Source organism: Crocodylus siamensis, chromosome 3, assembly GCF_052110815.1.
Source record: "Crocodylus siamensis isolate JL-2025a chromosome 3, ASM5211081v1, whole genome shotgun sequence".
Classification (NCBI taxonomy): domain Eukaryota; kingdom Metazoa; phylum Chordata; order Crocodylia; family Crocodylidae; genus Crocodylus; species Crocodylus siamensis.
In genome coordinates this window covers 131,446,134-131,467,497 of record NC_143397.1, presented here as the reverse complement: position 1 = coordinate 131,467,497, position 21,364 = coordinate 131,446,134, and the positions used below count along the sequence as shown (strand labels likewise).

At 41.1% G+C, this 21,364-nt stretch overlaps 1 protein-coding gene across 5 annotated transcripts in view; it reads right to left on the bottom strand.

The window, feature by feature from the left end:
• Positions 1-21,364, bottom strand: part of HIVEP1 (HIVEP zinc finger 1) — a 187,912-nt gene that overhangs the window by 20,561 nt on the left and 145,987 nt on the right. For all 5 annotated transcript variants that reach the window (XM_090039205.1, XM_090039206.1, XM_090039203.1 and 2 more), the window contains 3 exons: positions 16,984-17,117; positions 15,300-15,475; positions 7,234-7,335 (listed from right to left, as the gene is read on the bottom strand). In XM_090039205.1, the coding sequence (XP_089895331.1) occupies positions 7,234-7,335; positions 15,300-15,475; positions 16,984-17,117 (412 nt within the window). The remainder of the gene's footprint in view (positions 1-7,233; positions 7,336-15,299; positions 15,476-16,983; positions 17,118-21,364) is intronic.

Below are 21,364 nucleotides of genomic sequence, written 5' to 3'. Positions count from 1 at the left end.
ATAAGAAATAGCTTCCTTAGAAATCCTTTAGTAAATCAGAAACATATGATCTTTAGAGGGATTAACTGGGTGTTATGTGAAAAAGATAACTCACTGTAAATTGCATGGAACTAAAAAAATGTAATTTAAATTATTTTAATGTGGAAAGTAGAAATACTTTAGGATAGCAACTCTTTTTCCATGGGGACTGTTTTAATAAATTCTTCTCAGCAGTGGAGTTTACTGTTAAAAAGTCCTTGTGTAATACAGCTAGCAATGTACTTGCTACAAAGTCTGCAAACCCTTGCATTCATGACAAATTGAACTAAAAACTATAAGCAAGCCTGCAGGATCAACCCCTGAAATACTGCTTAAGTTTCAAAATTATTTTAATTCTGAGATGTACTTTCATGTTATTAAAAAGACTGCACAGTCAAAACTTGGACCAAAGGAGTTAAAAAAAGATGCTCCCAGTTGTGTTTTGTTACACTAAATGGTTCACCTCATATGACAATTTAATTCAGATACTAACATTCCTTACATTGCAACTCCACTGTGTTGACAAGAACATTCCATGGATGAGACGATGAAAGGTAAATAGATGTGGGGATGATTTTGAACACAAAGGGCAAAACCAAAAAGTATTTACTAATACCTCAATGATGACAAATCCAAATACAAAGGGGATTATGTTAAAAGCTGTGATTACATTCTCTCATAACGGGGAAGCATCCCTCCCCCTTAAGACTGCTGTCCAATTGAATACCAAATGCTAATTTTTGTCTATGCTGAAGCAGTCATTGTTATTAGGTTTTATTGACAATACTGTTATTATGTAGGCTCCAACAAAAAAAAAACCTTAGACATTTGGATTGCTAATAAGAATAGACAGTATCATAAATGCTAGGATAAACTATAATAATAAGATGTACAGTTTACAGGCTAAATTCTGTTGAGGCCTGATGCTTCAGGACATAAGCCAACCTCTTGGTGCCTGAGGGAAAGAAGAAACTTATCCCTTATTGGGTTTCTTGCACATTCCTCCAATGGATTTTTTTTTTATTGGAAGCTGACTGAGTTCATTTGGTCCTGGGATACAAACATATCACTTTTAATGTTTAGACAACTCTTTAAGCAAATAATAAAGCATGCAGTGATGTCAGGTGTTAAAATACTAGGAGGAGCTTGGATAAAAATGAAATAAATTGGTGAAACTCAAGGAGGTGGAAGAACATAAAAAGTGCCATATTGGGTCAGACCAGTGGTCCAGCTAGCCCAGTACCCTGTCTGACAGTGGCAGGAGTTGATGCTTTAGAGCAGTGGTTCTCACCCTATTTGCCATAGTGGGCCACACTTGCTGGTCTCAATGTGTTATGTGGGCTGCACCCACACAACTTACTTCCTGTGTATCCAGCGGTGTACTGTGGGTCTCCAGTGCCAGGGTCCAATGCTTACATTTGAACACCTCCTCCTTCCCCCTGTCTGCAGCCAATTGCTGACTGGGGGGTGGGGGAGGAGAGACAGCAGCCAATCGCCGAACCCAGAAACGCTGGCGGAGAAACCAGAAGTGGCACTGGGAGACCGAGTACCACTGGAGGGCCCAGCCAGCGCCCCCATCCAGGCCAGTGCCCAGGACATGCTCTCCCCCCACCCATGTGTATCCATTTAAAAAATGTTTTAACAGAATGTCACATGGGCTGCAGTAGGTGCATGCCCATGGGGCCGGGACAGGTTACACAAGGGCATGGCTACCCCAGGGGAGGGGGCAGGTGTGAGGGCTTGAGAACCACTGCTTTAGAGGGAGAGCACTGAACCATGTATATCTTGAGTAATTTGTTCACTGTTCATTACTTCCCCCTCATCCTCCCAGCATCCACTGTCATTGGTTCAGGAGATGCCATGGGAAATATCTTCAACAGTTCTGTTTAATAACTATTAATAGATCTATCGTCCATTTTTGAACATGGCTATACTATCTGCCCCCAGAAAGTGCTGTGGCAATAAGTCCTCAAGTTAACTATGCACTGTGTAAAAAAAACCAACTCTCTCTTGTTAGTTTTAAATCTGTTGCCTATTAATTTCAGTGAGTGCCCTCTAGTTCGTGTTCTGGGACTTGGTAAATAACAGTTACCTACTCACTTTGTCCACACCCTTCACACTTTTATAGACCTTTATGCCCCTGCCCCCTTCTCCTTTTCAAACCAAAGACCTAGCCTTTTTAGTGTCTCTGGGTATGTTAACTGCTCCAGGCCCCTGACCATTTTGGTTGTCCTTCTCTGTACACTTTCTAATTCTACTAAATCTTTTCTTAAGCTGTGGAGACAAGAACTGCAAATAGTATGCAAGATGTGGGTATACCATGGATTTGTACAGTACCATGATGATTTTCTCTATTTTATTTTCAATTTTCAATCCTCTTCTTAATGGTGCTACACATTTGACTGGGGTTTTTTGGGCACCGCTGCAGTGAGCTGACATTTTCAGAGAACTATCTACAGTAACTCCAAAGACTGTTTTCTGAGTCACAGCAGCTAGTTCAGAACCTAACACTGCATGTGCATAGTTGAGGTTATTTTTCCCTATGTGCATTATCTTGCACTTGTGGAAACTAAAGTTCATCTGCCATTTTTTTGCCCACCCAGCTTGGTGAGATCTTTCTGTCGCTTTTCTTTCACCTTAGCATTTGACTTCCTAGAATAACTACCTGGTATCATCTGCAAATTTGGTGATTTCATTGGGCACCCCCATTTCCAGGTCATTGATGAAGATGCTGAATAAAACTGGGCCTAGCTTAGATCCCTTGCAGCACCTTCTTCCATCCTGAAAAGTGACCACTTGACCCTACCCTTTGCTTCCTATCTTTTAACCATCTCTCAATCCACAGGGTAACTTTCCCACTAATCCCAGAGCAACTCAGTTTTTTAAAAAGCCTTTGGTGACAGACCTTGTTAAAAGCTTCTAAAAAAATCTAAATATATTACGTCAATTAGAGTCCCCTTCTCAGAGAAATCCAATACATTGGTGAGGTGAAAGGATCAACATCTTAATATTACCACAACTTCATCCAGTCACTAGTATAAGCAAAAAGCTATGTGGCTTACATAAGTGGTGCTCAACCTCACAGTCCTGCAGGCCAGATGAGTGGCCTTAGGCCAATTTGCAGAGCACCTGGGGCAGGTTCACTGCATGAGGTCAGTGTGGAAGAACCCTAAATGTGGCCCTGAGTGCAAGATCCAACCATGAAGCAATCCCACCTTACAGCCCCACTGTGTGCCAGTTCAATCTAGCACACAGGGCCATGGCATCCAGCCCACAGGGCTCTCCTCATAGTCTGATAATTTGCTGAAGAGAGCAGCAATTAATTCTACCACTGCACTCCCGGCACCAAAAACTCAGACATGTGGGAAGACCCAGAGGCAAGATGATGTGGCCTCACAGGCCAGATCTGGCCTACGGGACCAGAAGGTGAGCACCTCTGCTTTACATGAACTGTAGCAATAGATGCTACTGTGAAGCACAGGCAAGGAGGGTGCTTTTGATAATAATTATATTTTACATGATTCTGCCACACAAGACATACTTGCATAAAAAGTGCAAGGTAAGTGCTGAGCTACTATTGTAGTAACCATGATCCAGGGAACATGCGAGAAGCAGGATTTGTTTGCTAATACTTGTTATAGGACCAACCATGTAGTTGGGGAAGATGTTAGACTGCTTTTAGACACAAAATGCCCTTCCTCAGGTATGGGCCTCTTTGATTTCCTTCTTTCTTAATGTTGTGAATTTTCCATTTTAAATAGTGAATTTCAATATCCTCCATGTTGAAGTGCTGTTGTAGTCATGTTAATATTAAAACCTTTGTTTTGTGCGATTTTGCTTCTAGTTTTGCTCTCAGACAAGGAGGAACCAATGAGATAGGAGGCAGAGATCTAGGAAATATTACAGAAAGTCTTTGGCAAAGAAACCAGAGGTTAGAATTATGTGCCAATGTGGGTTTCTTTCTTTTTCTTATTTTCTTTTTTTGTTGTTTTTTAAGCCAAAGGGACAGTGCATAAGTGACCTTTCCTAAAACATTTGAAATTTTTACTTAACAAAAAAAATTATTTTGAGGTAAGACAAACTTTTTGCTTGGGTCATAGCAGTTCTATCACTCCAACTCTGGGAACAATATTAATACTCATAATACTTTTGATGCTGCTACTACTACTTCTTATGCCCACTGATGTGGAAATAAAACTTTGAAAAAATACAAACCTATAAAACTAACAGAGGATTTCAAAATAGTGAAATAGGAGTCAAAAGAACAACAGCAAGGAGAGAAAACAGAAACTTGGGATGGAGGCAACGTGCACACCTTTATACATGTACTCATAAAATCAACTTTCACAACCCTGGCTTTTAGAAGGTGCCAGGAACATGAGGACTGGCATAAACTTCAAGAACAGTGATTTGTGAAATTAGTTTTTATGAGAAGAAATGATTATATGTTTTAAAAAGTATTATCAATCTTACTGAGTAGCCTGATTGAAATCATGCTAATTTCAAGTCAACTTACATTTCATATACATCAAATTGAGCAACAGATCAGTTAATTTATGATTGGGTATCAAGGTTTCCTTCCTTACCTACCTGGGTATGTGCAGGATTTTCAATAAATATTGTTTTCCATTGGTACTTGGATACTTATCAACAATTAGTTTTACAGGTTTTTTTGTACTGTAGATGCTGTAGAGTTAAGGTTTGAATTTTCAGAGAAGAATAAGGATGGTGGGTAGCTAACTTCCATGTAATTTCAATGTTCTTTTCAAAATCTTGAGCTAAATTTATTCATACTATTAAGTAATTTTCTTCCAAACACATAGTGCCCTAATATAATAATTCACTAAACTATGTAGCCTACTACGTGATTTATAGCTCTAAAAATGACTGGAAAAGGCTTACTTGTGCAGGGTGATAATTTTGCACCTTAAAATGTAACTATGCTTATTAATATAAAATGAGATCTTTTTAAAAATGCACAATATAAACCGATTAATCACAGAAATCCTTTTGAGCCTGAGTAAAGAGATGATGTTTGCTCATCTGTATGACAAAAGGACAAGTGAGATTATGAAATTACAGAAATATATTAAAAAGGTTCAGCATTTTTATTCCATTATATGGAAACTAAGAACTTTAAATAACAATATTCCTAAATGGGAGTAGTGTAAAATACATAGTGCTTCCATCCGTTCAGGGCAATTTGTTTTAAAGTCTTTTTTTTCTTAGTTTCTCTCAATAAGAAATAAATAATTGACACTCAAAATGGCAAAATGTTTTCTTTGATCCTCAAATATTATTGAGTCACACTAACTGAAAAAGATAAGTCATATTTCCAATATTATTTAGAATAACTTTGGCTGACTCAGTCTGCTATTGATTATCAAGTGAAAACAAGCGAGTGCATTAATTTCTTGCCCTTTCCGTTTCTTTCAGTTCTGTTTTTACCACTATTTTCCTTTGAAAACTTATCCATAATTCAATAAACTACACAATGTTAACAAGAAAAATATACCATAGTCAACACTACCACCCCAAAAAACCCACACGGTTGATTCCATTGCAGATGATGGGAAAACAAGAATGCCATCACTGTGTTGATAACTTCCCTAACCAAAATAAAGTTCTGTTAACAAAGTCCAGTTTTGCTTTTCAGACTGAACCGTACAGCTAACTACATAAACCATTTTATTCTGTTGGGTCAAAGTCTACTATGCTTTTAATTCTGGATCCCTAGAAAACCCATAATAGTTTAATCTTCTTCAACGGGCTGGTTTTGGTGCATAAAGAAGATACAGAATTTTTAGTTTCAACTATTGTTAACCATTCATTTTGTTACTTATTGAAAAAGTAAAATAAGTACAAAAATAGTTTTTGATATGCCAAGGTGCTGCAAAACTGGCAAACTTAAATTTGGGTAACATTTTGGAAACAATTCCCTGCCAAATATACAGTTTTAGCAGGTGCTGGATCCATTCTTGTGGCTGTTACAATCTCTCTAGTATTTCTAACTTTCCCTATCATATTTCTAAGACTATGGACAGGCATTATATTTGTGTCAGGAAAAATGCCTATATCCCAGCACAAAGAGGAAATGTATGGGTGCTCAAGCAGTTTGTGGTCAGAGAAATCTAGTGATTCTGAGAAAAACTGCTAGGCTCTTCAAACAGCATCTTCCTTGTTTTCTAGCACCACATGTAATACCTGTTCAGGTGCACATGGGATTATGGGGGTCCCTAGGACACTGCTTTTCTACAGTTCTGCACTCTCCCTCTGCCCCTCCAGAAAGAAGGGTGGGAGGGAGAGGGGAAGCTCCCTGACACCAGGGACCCCTGTGGAGACCCTGCTGCCATGGCTGTCTGGCAGCCCTGAAACTCTCTGGGCCTGTTCATGCAGTTGGGGGTGAGGGGGTGGGGGATAGGGAAGCACTGACAGAAGAATACTGGTTCCAGTGGGGAAAGGCAGTAGCTAAGGAGAGCTTCAACCTGCTCCCCAGGAACACCAGGAAAAGGTGCTCATCCCATAGGGAACCTGTCAGGTCTTTCTAGATGCCATGGTCCCCACAAGAACAGGTGGTTTGGCCAAAATGGAGTGGGTGGGTGTGGGGGTGGGTATCTGTCTGTCTCAGGGGCATGGAGGGGGTGAGGATGAAGAACATACCCACTTTCTCTCCTGCAGGCTGTACCTGACAGTCCCAGTTGCTGCCCCAGGCTTGGTCCCATTTACTAATGGCTGTTACGGGGAAGGGGCAGGGGCATGAAGCATGCCCCTTCCCCTCTCATCCGCAGGCAGAGGGGAATTGTTTTTCCCTTGCCCTTTCAGCTGCCTCCAGCTATGGCCAACATGGCATCAGCTGGAGACAGCCTGTCTCCTGTGGGGGGAGCAAAGAAGCAATTCCTTAACACCATCCCCCACCCCCCCGGCTAAAGACCATGCCTTTGAGACTTTTTTTTACTCTCCAGCCAGGGGGCTAGAACTCCAGTATACACCCCCCCGCCCCCCCCCCATCTCACTACATTTTTGTAGTGCCACAAAGTGTTGAGACACTTTGTAGCACTAGAAATGAATGCCCGTCAACACCCTACGGTGCTTATCACCACAGTACTTCCTTCAAATGGAAGTAAAAAACGTTGGGTGAGTAACAGTCGATGTTTAAGGTGACAGAAATATAAACGTAATGCAGCAGGGGAACAAGGAAGATTTAAAAATCCTTACCACATTCTTCTCCATCCTGGTCATCTATTAAACCGACTGAGACTCCCAAATCCATGCATTTCTTGCTGTGTGCCTTGGACTTCATATGTTTAGTCAAGTTCCCTGAAGAGAAAAACAAAAACTACTTGCTCTCTAAATACACACCCATAAGCTTCTCATATTCTGCACAGATACAAATATCACTATATTTATAATTCGATTTTGTACTGGAACCTTTCCTTCCTGGGTAAATTGCCCACAGCTTTCAGACATTTAATGTCATACACTCTGTTGTTTTCTGGCTGTACTAAATGCAGTCAGTTCTTACTACAGAAATCCTTGGAAATTACATTATTTTGTACTGTGAAAGGCATTGCATTTTATGGTAATCCATAAAATGGAATGACTGTTGTTAAATTTAGGTTGACAAATGACCACAGGTTGCAGCCTTTTTTAGCTCCTGATAGACTCTATTTTAACTTACTCCCTTTCAATTGTAGATTCAGAAGCAAAAACTCAGGATTTAAAGTATAAAATTCATTTCTGAATAGAAGATCATTACAAATCTTGTGCATCACTTAAATCCTGCTTCAGTAGGTGTGCTGGCCTTATGGTGGGCTTATGGCAAGAAATTAATTTTACCTAATTATAAAAACATTAAAAGAACTTATCTTGGATTTCATAAAGGCAAGCCTAATTCCTGTCATATAGTAACTATCTATCCTGTGGTACAAGTCATTTAGAACACCATAGTCAATAATCAGTTCCATTCTTCATATGGAAAAAAAAGCAATCATCACCAGAAAGAACATATAAACCATCTCTTGCAGGAATAAGCTATATAGGATTATAAGCACCAATTCACCAATCACTGAAAAACCTCCTCTGTGACTGAAGCAAGCAAGTTACTTCATTAGCAACAGTCTAGGGACAGGAAGTGAATAAAAATATCTTCTCCGACTAAAGTGACAGGGAATGTAGGTGGGCAGAATTTAATTACTTAAGTTTGGAAGTTAGCCAAGAAAACCTACTCCTGCAAAGTCTGGCATGGCATCTTTTAACAGCCAGAATTAGTCAGGGCCCCAGCCTGACATTTCATTTAAAAAGATGGCATCATAAAGCAATATGAGCAACCCATACATCATTATGTAGCAGTAGGCTTTGACACACCTACTGAATTGCCTATGCCAGTTCCTGCAGTATTTTATTTTTCTTGGAAATCTTCTACCCAAGTCCTGATTAGCCCTAAACCTATTTGACATATGAGGTTTTCTGAGATCACAGCTGGAGGTAATAGTGCTACAAGAATAGTAGGCACAGAAGTCATCATTTTTAAATCTTATCCTATCTCCTAGTTTTTTGGTTATGAACTCACCCATGTCACATATTAAGGGAGGCATCTTATTTCCAGTTGGTTCTCTGTGTCCACTAGGTATAAGGACACACAGATAATGAAATGGAAAGAGAATGACACCCTAAATCTCTGATTAACCAAATGTACTTAAACCATGTGCTTAAAAAGACATATGGTTCAATAGCTTGCTGCATTGGGCTCTAAATGAAGCAGCTGGTTACATCTGAGTTTGAGGAGGTTGAGAGCGATGGAAATGCTTTCCATCTGTTGTTTTGGTTTTTTTTAATTAAGAAGTAATCATTTAGCAAAATCCAGCTGTTGAAGTTCATTAAGAAGACATCGTACATTAACTTAACTCCAAGGTGATCCTGTGAGACTGTACAGTAGGTCGTGAATTTAGTGGAGACTTGCTATTGTCTCCTTGTGTATGGATAGGGAAGCACTCCATTTGAGGCAAGGCACTCTATTTGAGGCGCTCCAAATTCCAGAGTGATTCAAATGCAGTGCACTTCATAGCTGTGCATCCCTACCCTCCTACCTTGGAGCCCTTCAAAATGACCATGAAGACATGTATGCTAAACCACTGCAGGTTTCTGAGGACAGCCAAGTACACAGAAGAGCGCTCACTGGCTGTTTAATTGCTCCTACCTCCCACTGAAAGGGGTGGGAATGAGGTGCAGGGCACTGTAGGATGCTCGAGGACTTTTAGTGTGTACTGACATTTCAATAAGTTCCTTCAAAATGAAGTGCTTCAAAGATATTCTTTTTTAGGGTAATTTTTGAAGCCCTTTGACAATAACTCTCTAACCTTCACTCTCTGGAGCATGTCAAAGACACTTGGGAGAGCTTCAAAAGGCATATACATCCAAAATCTCTTCCTGTCTCTCCCACAATTCCTACCTAAACAGTAGAGGCAGTTACCTCACTCGCATTCATCATTCATGCTTCCTCATCCACACCTACATTTGCTTTGCCTAACACTACTCACTTTTTACCCCTCCATTTCCTGCCGCCATACCATACCACCCAGTTTGTTCAGACAGATGGATGTGGTTACCTGCATGTGTATTTAAATATACGGAGTAAGAGGAACAAGAAAAAGAAAAGGGGTGGGAGGAGGGGGAGGATGAAGAAACGAGAGCGCTTGTGACCTTACTAAGTACTACACAAGAGGCATGTCTACACGAGACACTAACTGTGCAGTAGCCAAAAAATACTGTGCATTAGCACGTCACAGCATGGACAGTGTTAATTCGCTACTGCATAGTATTATTAGGCTACTGTGCAGTAGCATCACCTAAAAGATGTTCACTGGTGTTACTGTGCAATAACTCCAGTTACTGCACAGTAGCATCTTGTGTAGGCGCACGCAGTAAGTTTAAGTTTTTTCTATGGAGCTTGGGTAGTAGAAGTTGTAGCCACAATAGTCCCAGAAGTATGTGAGAGGTGAGGCATTCTTCTTTGCATTCAAAAACTTCTGACCAACTATAGTTGAGATACAAATAAAATCACCCAAAAAACCCTATGCCTCTTTCTGTATGGAGCTGGACACTTACTAGGCCTGTGTGAAGCAGAAAGCATTTCCTTTGGATTTGGATTCGGTGGGACAGTGATTAGATTCAGTGACTTGAATCACTGTCCCAATTTGATTTGGCCAAATACAGATCTGAAGATATTCAGTACCAAATTTTATTCAGCCACAGACTACATAGGCAGGCAGTGTCAGTAGGAGCAGCTGGCAGAGCAGCCAGACGAGCCCTGGCTTGAGCCGGCAGCCCAAGTGAAGCCGTGGCTCATCCAGCCACTCTCCCGGCTGCCCCCCTGCTGGGGCAAGGCAGGCAGTGCTGGCAGCCATGGGAGATGCTGCAGGGGCTGGGGGAATGATCGGGGAGCTGACAGATCAAACTGGAAGCTGGCGGGAAGCTCCTGTTCATTCCCCCAGCCTCCAATCATTCTCTCAGCCCCACAGCTTCTCTTGGGGCTGCCGGCTCAAGCCATGGCTTGTCTGCCTGCTCCCCCGGTTGCCCCCACACAGAGTCGAGGCAGACAGTGCTGGCAGCCCCAGGAGAAGCTGCAGGGGCTGGGGGAAATGATCAAGGAGCTGGGGGGGAGCCCCTGTTTGTTCCCCCAACCCCCAATCATTCCCCTCAGCTCCCCAATCATTTTCCTCAGCCCCCACGGCTTCTCCCAGGGCTGCCAGCTCAAGCTACAGCTCATCCGGCTGCTCCCTTGGCTGCCCCCTTGGCTGCCCCCCCCCCCCCCCCCCCCCCCCCCAACCAGGGCAAGGCAGGAAGTGCTGGCAGCCCTGGGAGAAGCTACAGGGGCTGAAGGGAATGATCAGGGAGCTGGGGGATCAAACTAGGATCTGGGGAATCGAACTGGGAGCTGGGGAAGCCCCTGTTTGTTCCCCCAGCCCCTGATCATTTCCCCCAGCTTCCCGGGGCGGCCGGCTCAAGTCGGAGCTTGTCCGGCTGTTCCCACCAGCACTGCCTAGTGCCTGCCTGTAGAGTCTATGGCCAAATCTCCAAATTAATTCGGAGTTTTCCAATTCAATTCGGAGAGATTAATGCATCTACCGATTCGATTCAGATTTGGAGATTCAGCTGCTGAAACAGGCCGAATTTCCTCTGAATCGAATAGGCTACCAAAGCTTCGCACAGCCCTAACTCTTATGTCACTTAGCCATTTTTTGTAGTAGTTGTTCCATTCAACTTTAACTCATCATCAACATTTAAGATGCATTTTAAACTTATGGACTGACTTGGCAAATGTATAAACCTGGACCATGAAAGGGAGTGTAAGTAGGTTAAATGCAGGTAAGAGAACAATCTTGGCTCAATGTTTACAGCTCATCTCATCTTATTTTTACAGAAAAGTGTGTTTTGGATTACCTTACACTAGGATGGGTGATTTCATGAGAGCAACAGACTTCTGCCACAAAAGCCTAACTGTATAACTTCTCTGAAAGATGTTACAGATTTGATATCTTGTCCACTGCCTTAGCATCAAATTGCTGTAGTGTTGCACAGAAAATATGAGTCTGATTCTCACTCCTCAGTGCAGCTAGTAGCACAACCCCAAGAGTGGTAACTTTTGTCAGGTGTTACAAGCAGAAAGGTTGACTTTAGTCAGAAACTGGATAGGAAGTGTTTTAGGAAAAGAAACGTAGGAAGACAGGTATTGTTTATTCCAGTGGTTCTCAACCTATTTGGATCAAGGCACCCCTGGGCAGACTTGAGGCACTCCTTAGAAAATACCAACTCTTAGTGTTCATTTCTTTTTTGACTACAGAAAAAGAACAGAGCAATTCTGTTGCAATTAATTCAGAAATACTACAACTATGGATTTTTCTTTGAAATCTCTATGTTTATCTTTTTAATTATGTGATTTCCACCACCCTGGTTGAGAATCACTGGTAAATTCTATATTGGACACATTTCAGAATAGCTCCAGTCACCTTTCCCAGTAGATGCACCCAATGGTGCATCTACTGTGTGCTTTACTGCAGAATAGATTAATTAGCTCCACAGTAAAGTGTCACAGTCTACACATGCACTGGTAACAGAGCACAGTAAATTAACTAACTTTACCATAAGACAGTACTATTGGGCACTGTCAAAAGGGTCTTAGGGAATGTCTGCCAAGCAAAATGAAAAAAAGTGTGGCTGCAGCAAGTGAGGTATTTTCATGCTAGCTTTAAATCGATTTAACATGGGAGACCCCGGAAGTAACCACAGGGATATGGTGGCTTCAGCAAGATGCCTACAGGGCCTGTATTCTGGTTGCCAGCCCATGATAAAATCTGTGCAGCTGTAGCTAAAGCAGGAGGTTAGATTAGATGACCTTGTGAGGTCCCCTTCCAGCCTTACTTTCCTATGATCCTAAAATCCTCACTGCTACAGTTGTCCAAGCTATCTAGACCACTGCTAAAACTGCACATTTTGGTATGCAGAAATGCATATAATCACACTATATAATCGTAATTTTCTCCATTTAAAAAATCCAAAATTCTCTGATAAAAAAATCCATAATTCTCTAACACACCCTAAATCCACGATTTTCCGTGATTACAATGAAACACCAGTATATCTATCTATATCAGTTGAACACAATGCTTTATTGATAGATTTACAATTTTAAAGCAATTTGGGAGCCTACCACTGTTTCAATCATTATAATAAAATAAATTCTAAATAGCTATATATTTTGGCATTTGATTTTGTTCTTTTTTTATCATGGAAAATCAGAGTTCCCCCGCTCCCTTCGCCCACCAGGATGCAGGTTCAGCTGCAACTGCCCCCCCCACCCCGCTACCCTATGGTGCTGAGCCACCCTGATATGCCAGTGCCATCATTCCCAAGCCACAGCCCCCTCACTCCTGACCCATAGCCCCCTGCATCCTCACCAGCGCCACTCATTCCCAACCACAGCCCCCCCACCTCCCAGTCCTGCTGATGCCCTTCACTCCTGACCTGCAGTTTCCTGCCTCCCCCAGCTCTGCCAGAGGGGGCCCCTAGCTACCCTGAGCCCCCAGTGTGTGGGGGAGGGGCTATATGTGTGGGGACGGGGGTGGGTATGTTAGACAGGGGGTGGTGGTCATAGGTGACACCACTGTCAGCATGTCCAGCAGGCATGAGGGGCATAGGCCCCTCTATATTTCTGTGCTGGCAGTGGGTGCAGGGCACAGGGCTGAATCCTGGCCAGACCAGCACCGGGCAGGAGCTGCCTCCATGGTTCAGCAGGTGGGACCCAGTGTAGGAGGCTGGAGCAGGGTGAGGTGGGGAGACTCAGCACTGCTGCCACTGGGACCCCTGTGCCAGCCACACAGTCATGGCTGCCGAAGTGAGGCACCCTCTGCCCACCAAGCAGCAGTGGGAGCGGTGGTGGCAGCAACTCTGGTTCTTGTGGGCAGCAGCGGAGCAAGTCCAGCCCCGGCATGGGCTAGAGGGAGGCAGTGGGGATGCTTCTGATACTATCCTGCTTTGCACCAAGCAGCCTGGCCACAGTCCCCTGCCCCACCTCTTCCCCCAGGCAGCATCTCCCAGCCACCCTGCCCCTGTGTGTATGGTACCAGCCCCTGCCACTGCCAGCTCAGCCATGCAGCTCCCCGCTTCCCCCTTCCCCTGTTGGAGGGGCAGGTGCCTCTGTGCAGGCCCTGCTGGAAACAACGTGGAACTGAGTGCTGCCTCAGACCCCCCTGACACTCGGATACCTTCCCCCAGTGCCAGTAGGCACCTGTGCTCACATACACATCCCCTCCATACACACACACACATCCCGTCTACACACCCCTAACACACACACACACACACACACACACACACACTCCCACACAGCCCCCTGGACAGTCCCCAAGCCCTGGCTCTCCAACCTTCCTCCAACCCATGGATTTATCATCAGTATGTAGCTCCCAAGGCTACTCCCACCACCTTGCCTGGCTGTATTGCCAGGTATATTTGTGTGCACGTGCACATGGCTCCCCCTGCCTCCAATCGCCCTCCCTGACCCCCCAGCCCCAAGGAGCTCCTTGCAGGCTGGGACTCTGCCAGCCTGCAAGGGAAAACCTGTGGTTTCCTCACTTCAAAGGGAAAAATCTGGGTTTTTTCATGGGAAATGGAAAACCTGGATCCCTGATGATAACCTAGTTTTTCAGAAGGTCACACATGTACATGAAGAGCCATACAAAAAGTTGCTGTTTTTCATTTATATTCTGTTTGCCAAATAGCATTACATTAGTGTTGCACACAGAAAATCTATTGTAAATAATACTATAGACTGCTGTTAGAAATGTAATTTTCCATACTTTGGTGTAAGTTCTCTTCTATCATGCATTTCTCATTTAGGTAGTTTGTGCATATGTTATAATACACCACAGATTATAACAGAACAGCCTACATAAATCCTCTATGTAAGAATAGATAAACATGCTAAAATAAGAGAATGTCAGTATAATTTTTTATATAGAATTCACAAGTAAACAAACAATAAAATTAGAAAGGGAACAGTTCAACCAGATGATAGGAAAAGAATTCTGTATGCAAGAAAACAACTGCATTGGGAGAGGACCAATCATTTAAATGGTTGGAGGAAGGTTCATTCCCTTGCTCTGGAAACATAGTTCCAAAATGCAAGAACCCATTTAGCTCCTAGATAGTGAGGCTAGTGGGGAAGGGGATGTGCCTCCCTATCAGCCTCTTTGGCTGCTCCTGAAGAAAGTTCCCCAGCTAATTTCGCATTTCATCTTGGCCAGGACAATGGATGTGGCTTCACATCATGAAATGTCTATGATAGAATTAAAATAAGTAAAGTGGGATGCCCACATTCTTGAACAATCCAATGAAAAGGAAATATTAAGATGGATCAGGCCTCGAGTCTTTTGCAAATCTAATTACATATACAGTACATGTGAACCTAGATCATGCGAATTTAAAAATAAAGCTTAATCATCTGTGCCCACAAAACAAAAACATAAAGAGAAACGTATGTTGGTTATACAGAATATTAGTATGCTAACTTCTATTCTTTGAAAGCAGCACAAACTATAACAAGTTAAAGATCCTTCACAACACTGAGAATGGATGTTAATGATTTATAGTACAAGTTTTTATAGTTCTTAGAGTAATTACACTTATTTCACACACTTGTTCTACTCTGCTGTTTAGATTTCTCAAAAGAAAAACTACAGGTAGTAAGAAAAGAGACCAAAAAACTAAACTGTGAGACGTGCCTTTACCTTTAGTTTTGAAAGAGAAGTTGCAATAGTTGCAGTGGTAAGGACGGACATCTGTATGCGTACGGATATGTTTCTTCAGCATGCTGGGCTTCTTGCAACGTATTCCACACTCTTCACAGATATACTTCCCCCTTCCCCTTCCCCTCACGTACACATAATCCTCATTTGACTTGTACCTAATAACAATACCATAATAGTTTGTTGTAAAGAGCAATCTTCTATCTATGGTCTTACATTAGTAAGTTAGATTTATGGTGAAAATAAGCAGAGTGCTAGACATAATGAAAAACAAATGATATCAAAATCAAACTCTCTCTCTTATCAATGAAAGTACTTATTGCTAATCTGGCATTTAAAGTTTAGGTAAGTAACCAACAAAAATTTTACAGTTATGCCTTACTGCCTTCATTAAAAAGGACTGATTTGCAACACAAAGCATTTAAGGATTTCAAACATTATCTTAAACGTGCCTAAATTGTGCACACACTTCCAAAAAGCATAGGGCGTCTTTAAATATGCTCCAAGGTGGGGTAAGGGCTTTAATTAGTGGCTCTCAGGAGCTACACTAATTAAAGCCCCCACAGCTGCTTGTGCATTCAGCATCCTGCACTTCAAAATGGCAGTGGAAGCACTTTAACTAAAGCCTACTCAACGAGCTTTAGTTAAAGCATCCCTGCCACCGAAGCACAGGGCACCAAATACACGTGATGCTGAGGCTCCTGGAGTGTGCTGATCAGCACACTTGATTGAGTCTGCTCTGATGCATGCTAATTAGCATGTGTTGCAGCAGGTGTACGTATAGGTGCCCATACATTGTTGGGAGCGGAAAGCAAGTGCTAAAAAGAGAACACCTTGGAGAACTACTGGATCTTAACCTAGTCAAATCCAATTACAACTGGCTTCTTTGCTGAGAGGCTCATCAAGAGTTTCATTTAGGGTGCTTATTTTTTTGAGGAGTGGGTCCTAAAACAAGAGAAGTTGGGCCAAGACAAACAAAATCAATTCCTCTCAGCATATGGTGAAAAGTTATGTTCACCATTTGCTTGAACTGGATTTAAAGAAGCATCCTGCAAGTGAAAGTCCCTACCAATTACTCAATTCACCTAGTCTGTTCTGTTGGTGTTTCTCCCAACCTTTTAATATTTCAATGGCATTACAAAAATTTGCTTAAGCTTTGACTAGCAGCTTGCCACCTGGTAGAAAATATTACAGTACTTTGACTATTACATTGAGTACAGACTTCCACAGAAAAATCGTTAAATTAAGAGTTCTCCAGCCCTTCTTAATCAGAGACTGGATTGCAGACCATGGCTTGTCACTCAGACCACCTCCCCTTTCAGTTGCCTATCATAACTGTGACAATAACAATTGTTTACAAAGAAAAAAATATTGGGAAAATACCTATATAGTGGGAAAGCATCTATAGCTAACCTGACATGGTTTTTTCCTTTGGAAAAATTGAAACACACTGTCTGTTGTTTTTTTAATTCTTCCCCACCTATGGAGCATAATATGACCAGTCATTTTCCTAGGAAACTCTTACCAACATTTTACAGAACAGATCATGAGATTTGTTTTTTATGATACACTTAAATAGGAAAGGATGTCAGACTTCCATACAAGCCCTAGCACTAAGAAATAATTATCCTCCCAATAGCATCGTTAAAAAAAATATAATACTTGCCCTCCATCAAATATTTTAACTCTTCTCGGTTCAGTTTTGGTGGAAGAATTTTCCTTATCATGCTCTGTGCTTGCATCAGAGTTTTCTTTATTGCTGAATTCACTTGTAGTCAACTTTTTTTTATTTAATGCCCGCTGAAATAAAATAGGAAATGTATAAATTTATCTTTAAAATTCATGTTAACATCCTCTGGGAATAAAAGTAAAAAGCCAATAGTAAGAAAATAAAGGCTTTTATACTCCAGACATAACACTGCATTTATCCAGTTTTAGCTCTGTGGAACAAAGATCTTTTGACTGAGCTCATTTTCTTACTTTTCCTTATGACCCTATGATGTTCATGGAAGTCAGCATAAGCCCTACTGATGTTTTTTGGAAAATGCTGCATCTTACTGTCAAGGGTGAGACTGAAATCTGAAACCTATAGAGACACTCTTGTTCTCCTGCATGTTTTCCAGTATCTTGTCTTTCCATGGGAGAAGTCATAATGTCTGGTAGTTCTTGTCAGCTGCAATTTCCAAGCCAACTCAGATAGGACATAACTGCACCAGGATACTATTGTTCTCCACAATTTGACTAAAAGGGAGAATTTTTAGCAATAAAACCAGCCATTTGTACTTTCTTCTCATCATGTGCTGGTTATAAGTTTGGAAAAACACCTCTCCCCCAAGAACTGTAGCCCTCACATTGTACCCTCTAATGCATAATACCCTAAAGCCTCTTTGCTACCAGGAGGTTTTATCATGGCCCAACAGGCAGAGACAAAGAGTGTTGATAGAAGTATACAAAGAAAAGATACTCATGGCTAACTGCATTATGTATTTTCAAACGTTTACAAAATGTTTACATTTGTACTGCAAGAAGTGTCCATTCACCATTTAGTAACCATGGGAGCAGAGGTTCCCAAAAGCAGCACTAATAATACTTGACACATTTCTTGTTGTCAGACAGATTTAAGAGAAATATACCAGTTGTCTAACACTGCAAAATATGTTTTTAGCTTTCACTTGATTATTAATTAAGGAAATTATTTCTCATCTTTTCTTCTTTTTTTTTTTTTTTAAAAATTGAGACTGAATTCTGCCAACATTTACCAATTAAAATCTAATCCTTCCAAGCGTAGGTTATTTATAAAACAGGCAATAATGAGCAAATGAACCAATTAGCTAGTGATTAACAGAGCCATATTTATAAATTGTTCTACCCACATAAACTGGCATTTTCTCATAGTGATAAGTCACTGAAATGGTAAAAGAAAAAACCGTTTCATTTTATTGGCTAGAAAAGTTAAAACTGAGCAAGGGAGGTTTGAGAATTCTTGAAAAGGACAAAGCCTTCAATGGTTTAGTTAAACTGACCATATACTGAATACACCGATCCCGTATTAATGAAGGGTAACACTACCCTGGCCCAAAGGGCTTAATTATGCCCTGCCATGCCTTTGCTTTCTACCTGGAGAGGAATGTTGCTGCAGAACAATGAAACAAAGGGAACAGAATATATGGGAAGATTCTTTCTCCACTTTTCGGGAGATTCAGTGACCATAACGCTCTGCACAAGCAGTGTCAGGAACTATGATTTATACTCCAGTGCATGAGGCTTGTTGCTGGATTTTTATCCCCCAAACACTTCTTTACCTAGCCGTTTATGACAGGACATGAATGTGGCACTCTGCATGACAAGGGAGTGTTAATTTAATATAAAGGGGGGCAGATTACACTCTGGATGGAGATACTAAATATTAAGGTTGCTGTAGAGACCTGAATTCAACCACACTGTCTCTCCTGTACCTTGTATGTGGAATATGCTATGAGTTACATGATGAGCAAAAAATAAACCACCGATATTTATATTTAACAAGGAAAAGAGCAATATAAAATGCAGCATATGGGCAAACTGCATGAGTAATTTCAGCACTTGGAATGTTCTGACTTGGAAGAGCTTGGTCTTTCAACCTTAGGATATTAAGTATTTTTTCACATTTAAATTTTAATAGTAAAAAAAGCAAATGGAAAAAAGTAAATCCAAAAGGTTGCTTACAAGGTGGCTTTTTATCTTTTATAAATATACCAAATAGACATAATATAAAAGAAGCAGGCTATTCTCGGAATACAATTCTACCTCCTGCAGTTATATATTTTAATTAGCTGGTGTTATGCTAATTTGACACTTTTTTGTGTTCTTAATATGCAAGGGAAAACCCAATGAGCTGAAGCGTAACTTGCTGTTACATGGATATACAAATAGAAACAATATTTGAATTTCTGTCACAGAAGACTGCAGAAGTACTTGCTGATAATGAGAAAAATCAGCCACTTTGAAATAGCCCATGAAAAGTACCAACTGACCCTATAACCATCAAGAGGGCTCAGTACCAGCTGCAGCAGTACCAAGCTTCCTGCATATTAGAAAATGAATGTAGCTTAACCTCATCTTGGAAAGAACACGGATACTGGTGGATGGATTAGGAGAAAAAAAAAAATTACACTGCCTTATACACTAGCAGATACTGTCTTAAACAGATGCTTTCTTCAACAATACCAGACAGTCTGTAGAGTGGTTTCTGCCGCTCTTTATGACTGGAAGCAGAGGGGCTGATTCACCCCTGCATTACTCCAATGATGTACCACTTTAACCCCACGGTCTCGAGTTATTTATGTAAGTCTGAAGAAACCCAGGACTAAAACCAGCCCAATGACCAAATTGGTCAGGTACTAAGAGATCTAGCAGGAGCTTCAACATTTTGAATCTTGCATCTGATCACAGGAGAGAGACAATCCTCTATAAGGACAGCTGGACATGAACTGAATGAGGATGTTTCCATTTCCATGCCCATTAATTATTTGGTGCCTATGATGAAACTGCCATGAATTTAGTGCCAATTGTTTTGTTGATCAGGCCTGGATAGAAGTTAGAAATATAGAAGTGTAAGACTCCCTGTTATGATAGCAGTCTGACCATCCAGAAACATGCCTGAAATTCTACTACCCAAATCATTTAAAACCAAAACTGGACAAACATTGGAGAATAACCTGTAGGGAAAAAAATCCTGCAATGGAAGAATACATAAGACCTATGAGGTCTTTTCAATTTTTAATTCCGATCATCACAACCTTTTTTTTGTACAATCTGAGATATGAATTAAAAACTTTGATGATTTATTATAGCACTTTCTTCTTTGGTAATTCCTTTAAGAATAAATCACTGTTCAATTTGATGCCAGCAAGGCTTAAAAAACAGAGATTGAATTTCTTTGCAGCTTCACCATGACAATGTATTTCATTTGAAAAAAAATCAGCATAAAAGCTTGAAGAAAAATGAATAACTATGGATGTTTTGCAGCAAAATAACCTTAAATATTCATGGCAGCTGCCTTTTATAACAGCTACTGTTTAAAAGGACACAGCCAAAATATTTTTTCAAAATCCTGTTACTCATTATTTATACTCTAAACAGAAATTGTTTCCAGAGAAAATTTGTTTTTCTCCATCATGAATGCACAAGGATTTTGTTTGAATGCACAAACAAAAAGTAGTGGAAAACACCTATAACACTTTTCTTCCCCAAAACAAGGGGCTCAAATATATATCACAGGAAAAATGCCAATTGGTACTCTCAGGTATACTGCTTGATGCACTCACTGGTATGCTTTAAGGCAGCTCCATTGCTTCATTTCCAGGCTTCGTGTGGTGCAGCATGGAAACAGGGCATATCTGCACTAAGGGTTAAATCTAAACCCTCCATGAAAACTCCCACGACCTCAATAGGGCCAGAATGCTTTTCTACCCAAAGAGCTTCAAGAATGCATCCTTAACCACACTCCTGTAATTTTCAAGTCCTATGCAATGTCTGTCTTCCCACCTCTGACTAGTGTGCGTCTTAATACCATAGAGATACTAGACAGCTCCTGTTGGAGTTGCTCGGCTCTAGCTTGTCACTGGACAATAACAGAAGCAGAGTTCTTTCCTTCACAGCAATACGAGATCTTGCTGATCCGGATTCAGTTCCTCACACATCCATAACACACTGAAAATTGCAGAGTAATTCAACAAAATTATCTTTAATTCTCCCAACGGTGATTTTGTGTGTTCTAGATGTCTCTTGCTTGATTCTAGATAGTTGGGCTCTGGAGCTAGTATAAAGCTTTGTAGCTGTGTTTGAAAAGAAAAACCTGAAAACAGCATACATGAGACAGAACAGCAAGGAAAGAAGAATATGATCTGGTGTTATGCACTGCACGATTTGCTTTGTAAGTTGAACAATAAAAGTATTTGATCGGATAGAGTATACAAGCACTGACAAATTACCAATTTATATTATATCACTGATGTTCCAACAGTAATGTTTTCATATGGCATACAGCCATATTAAATTATTCCCAA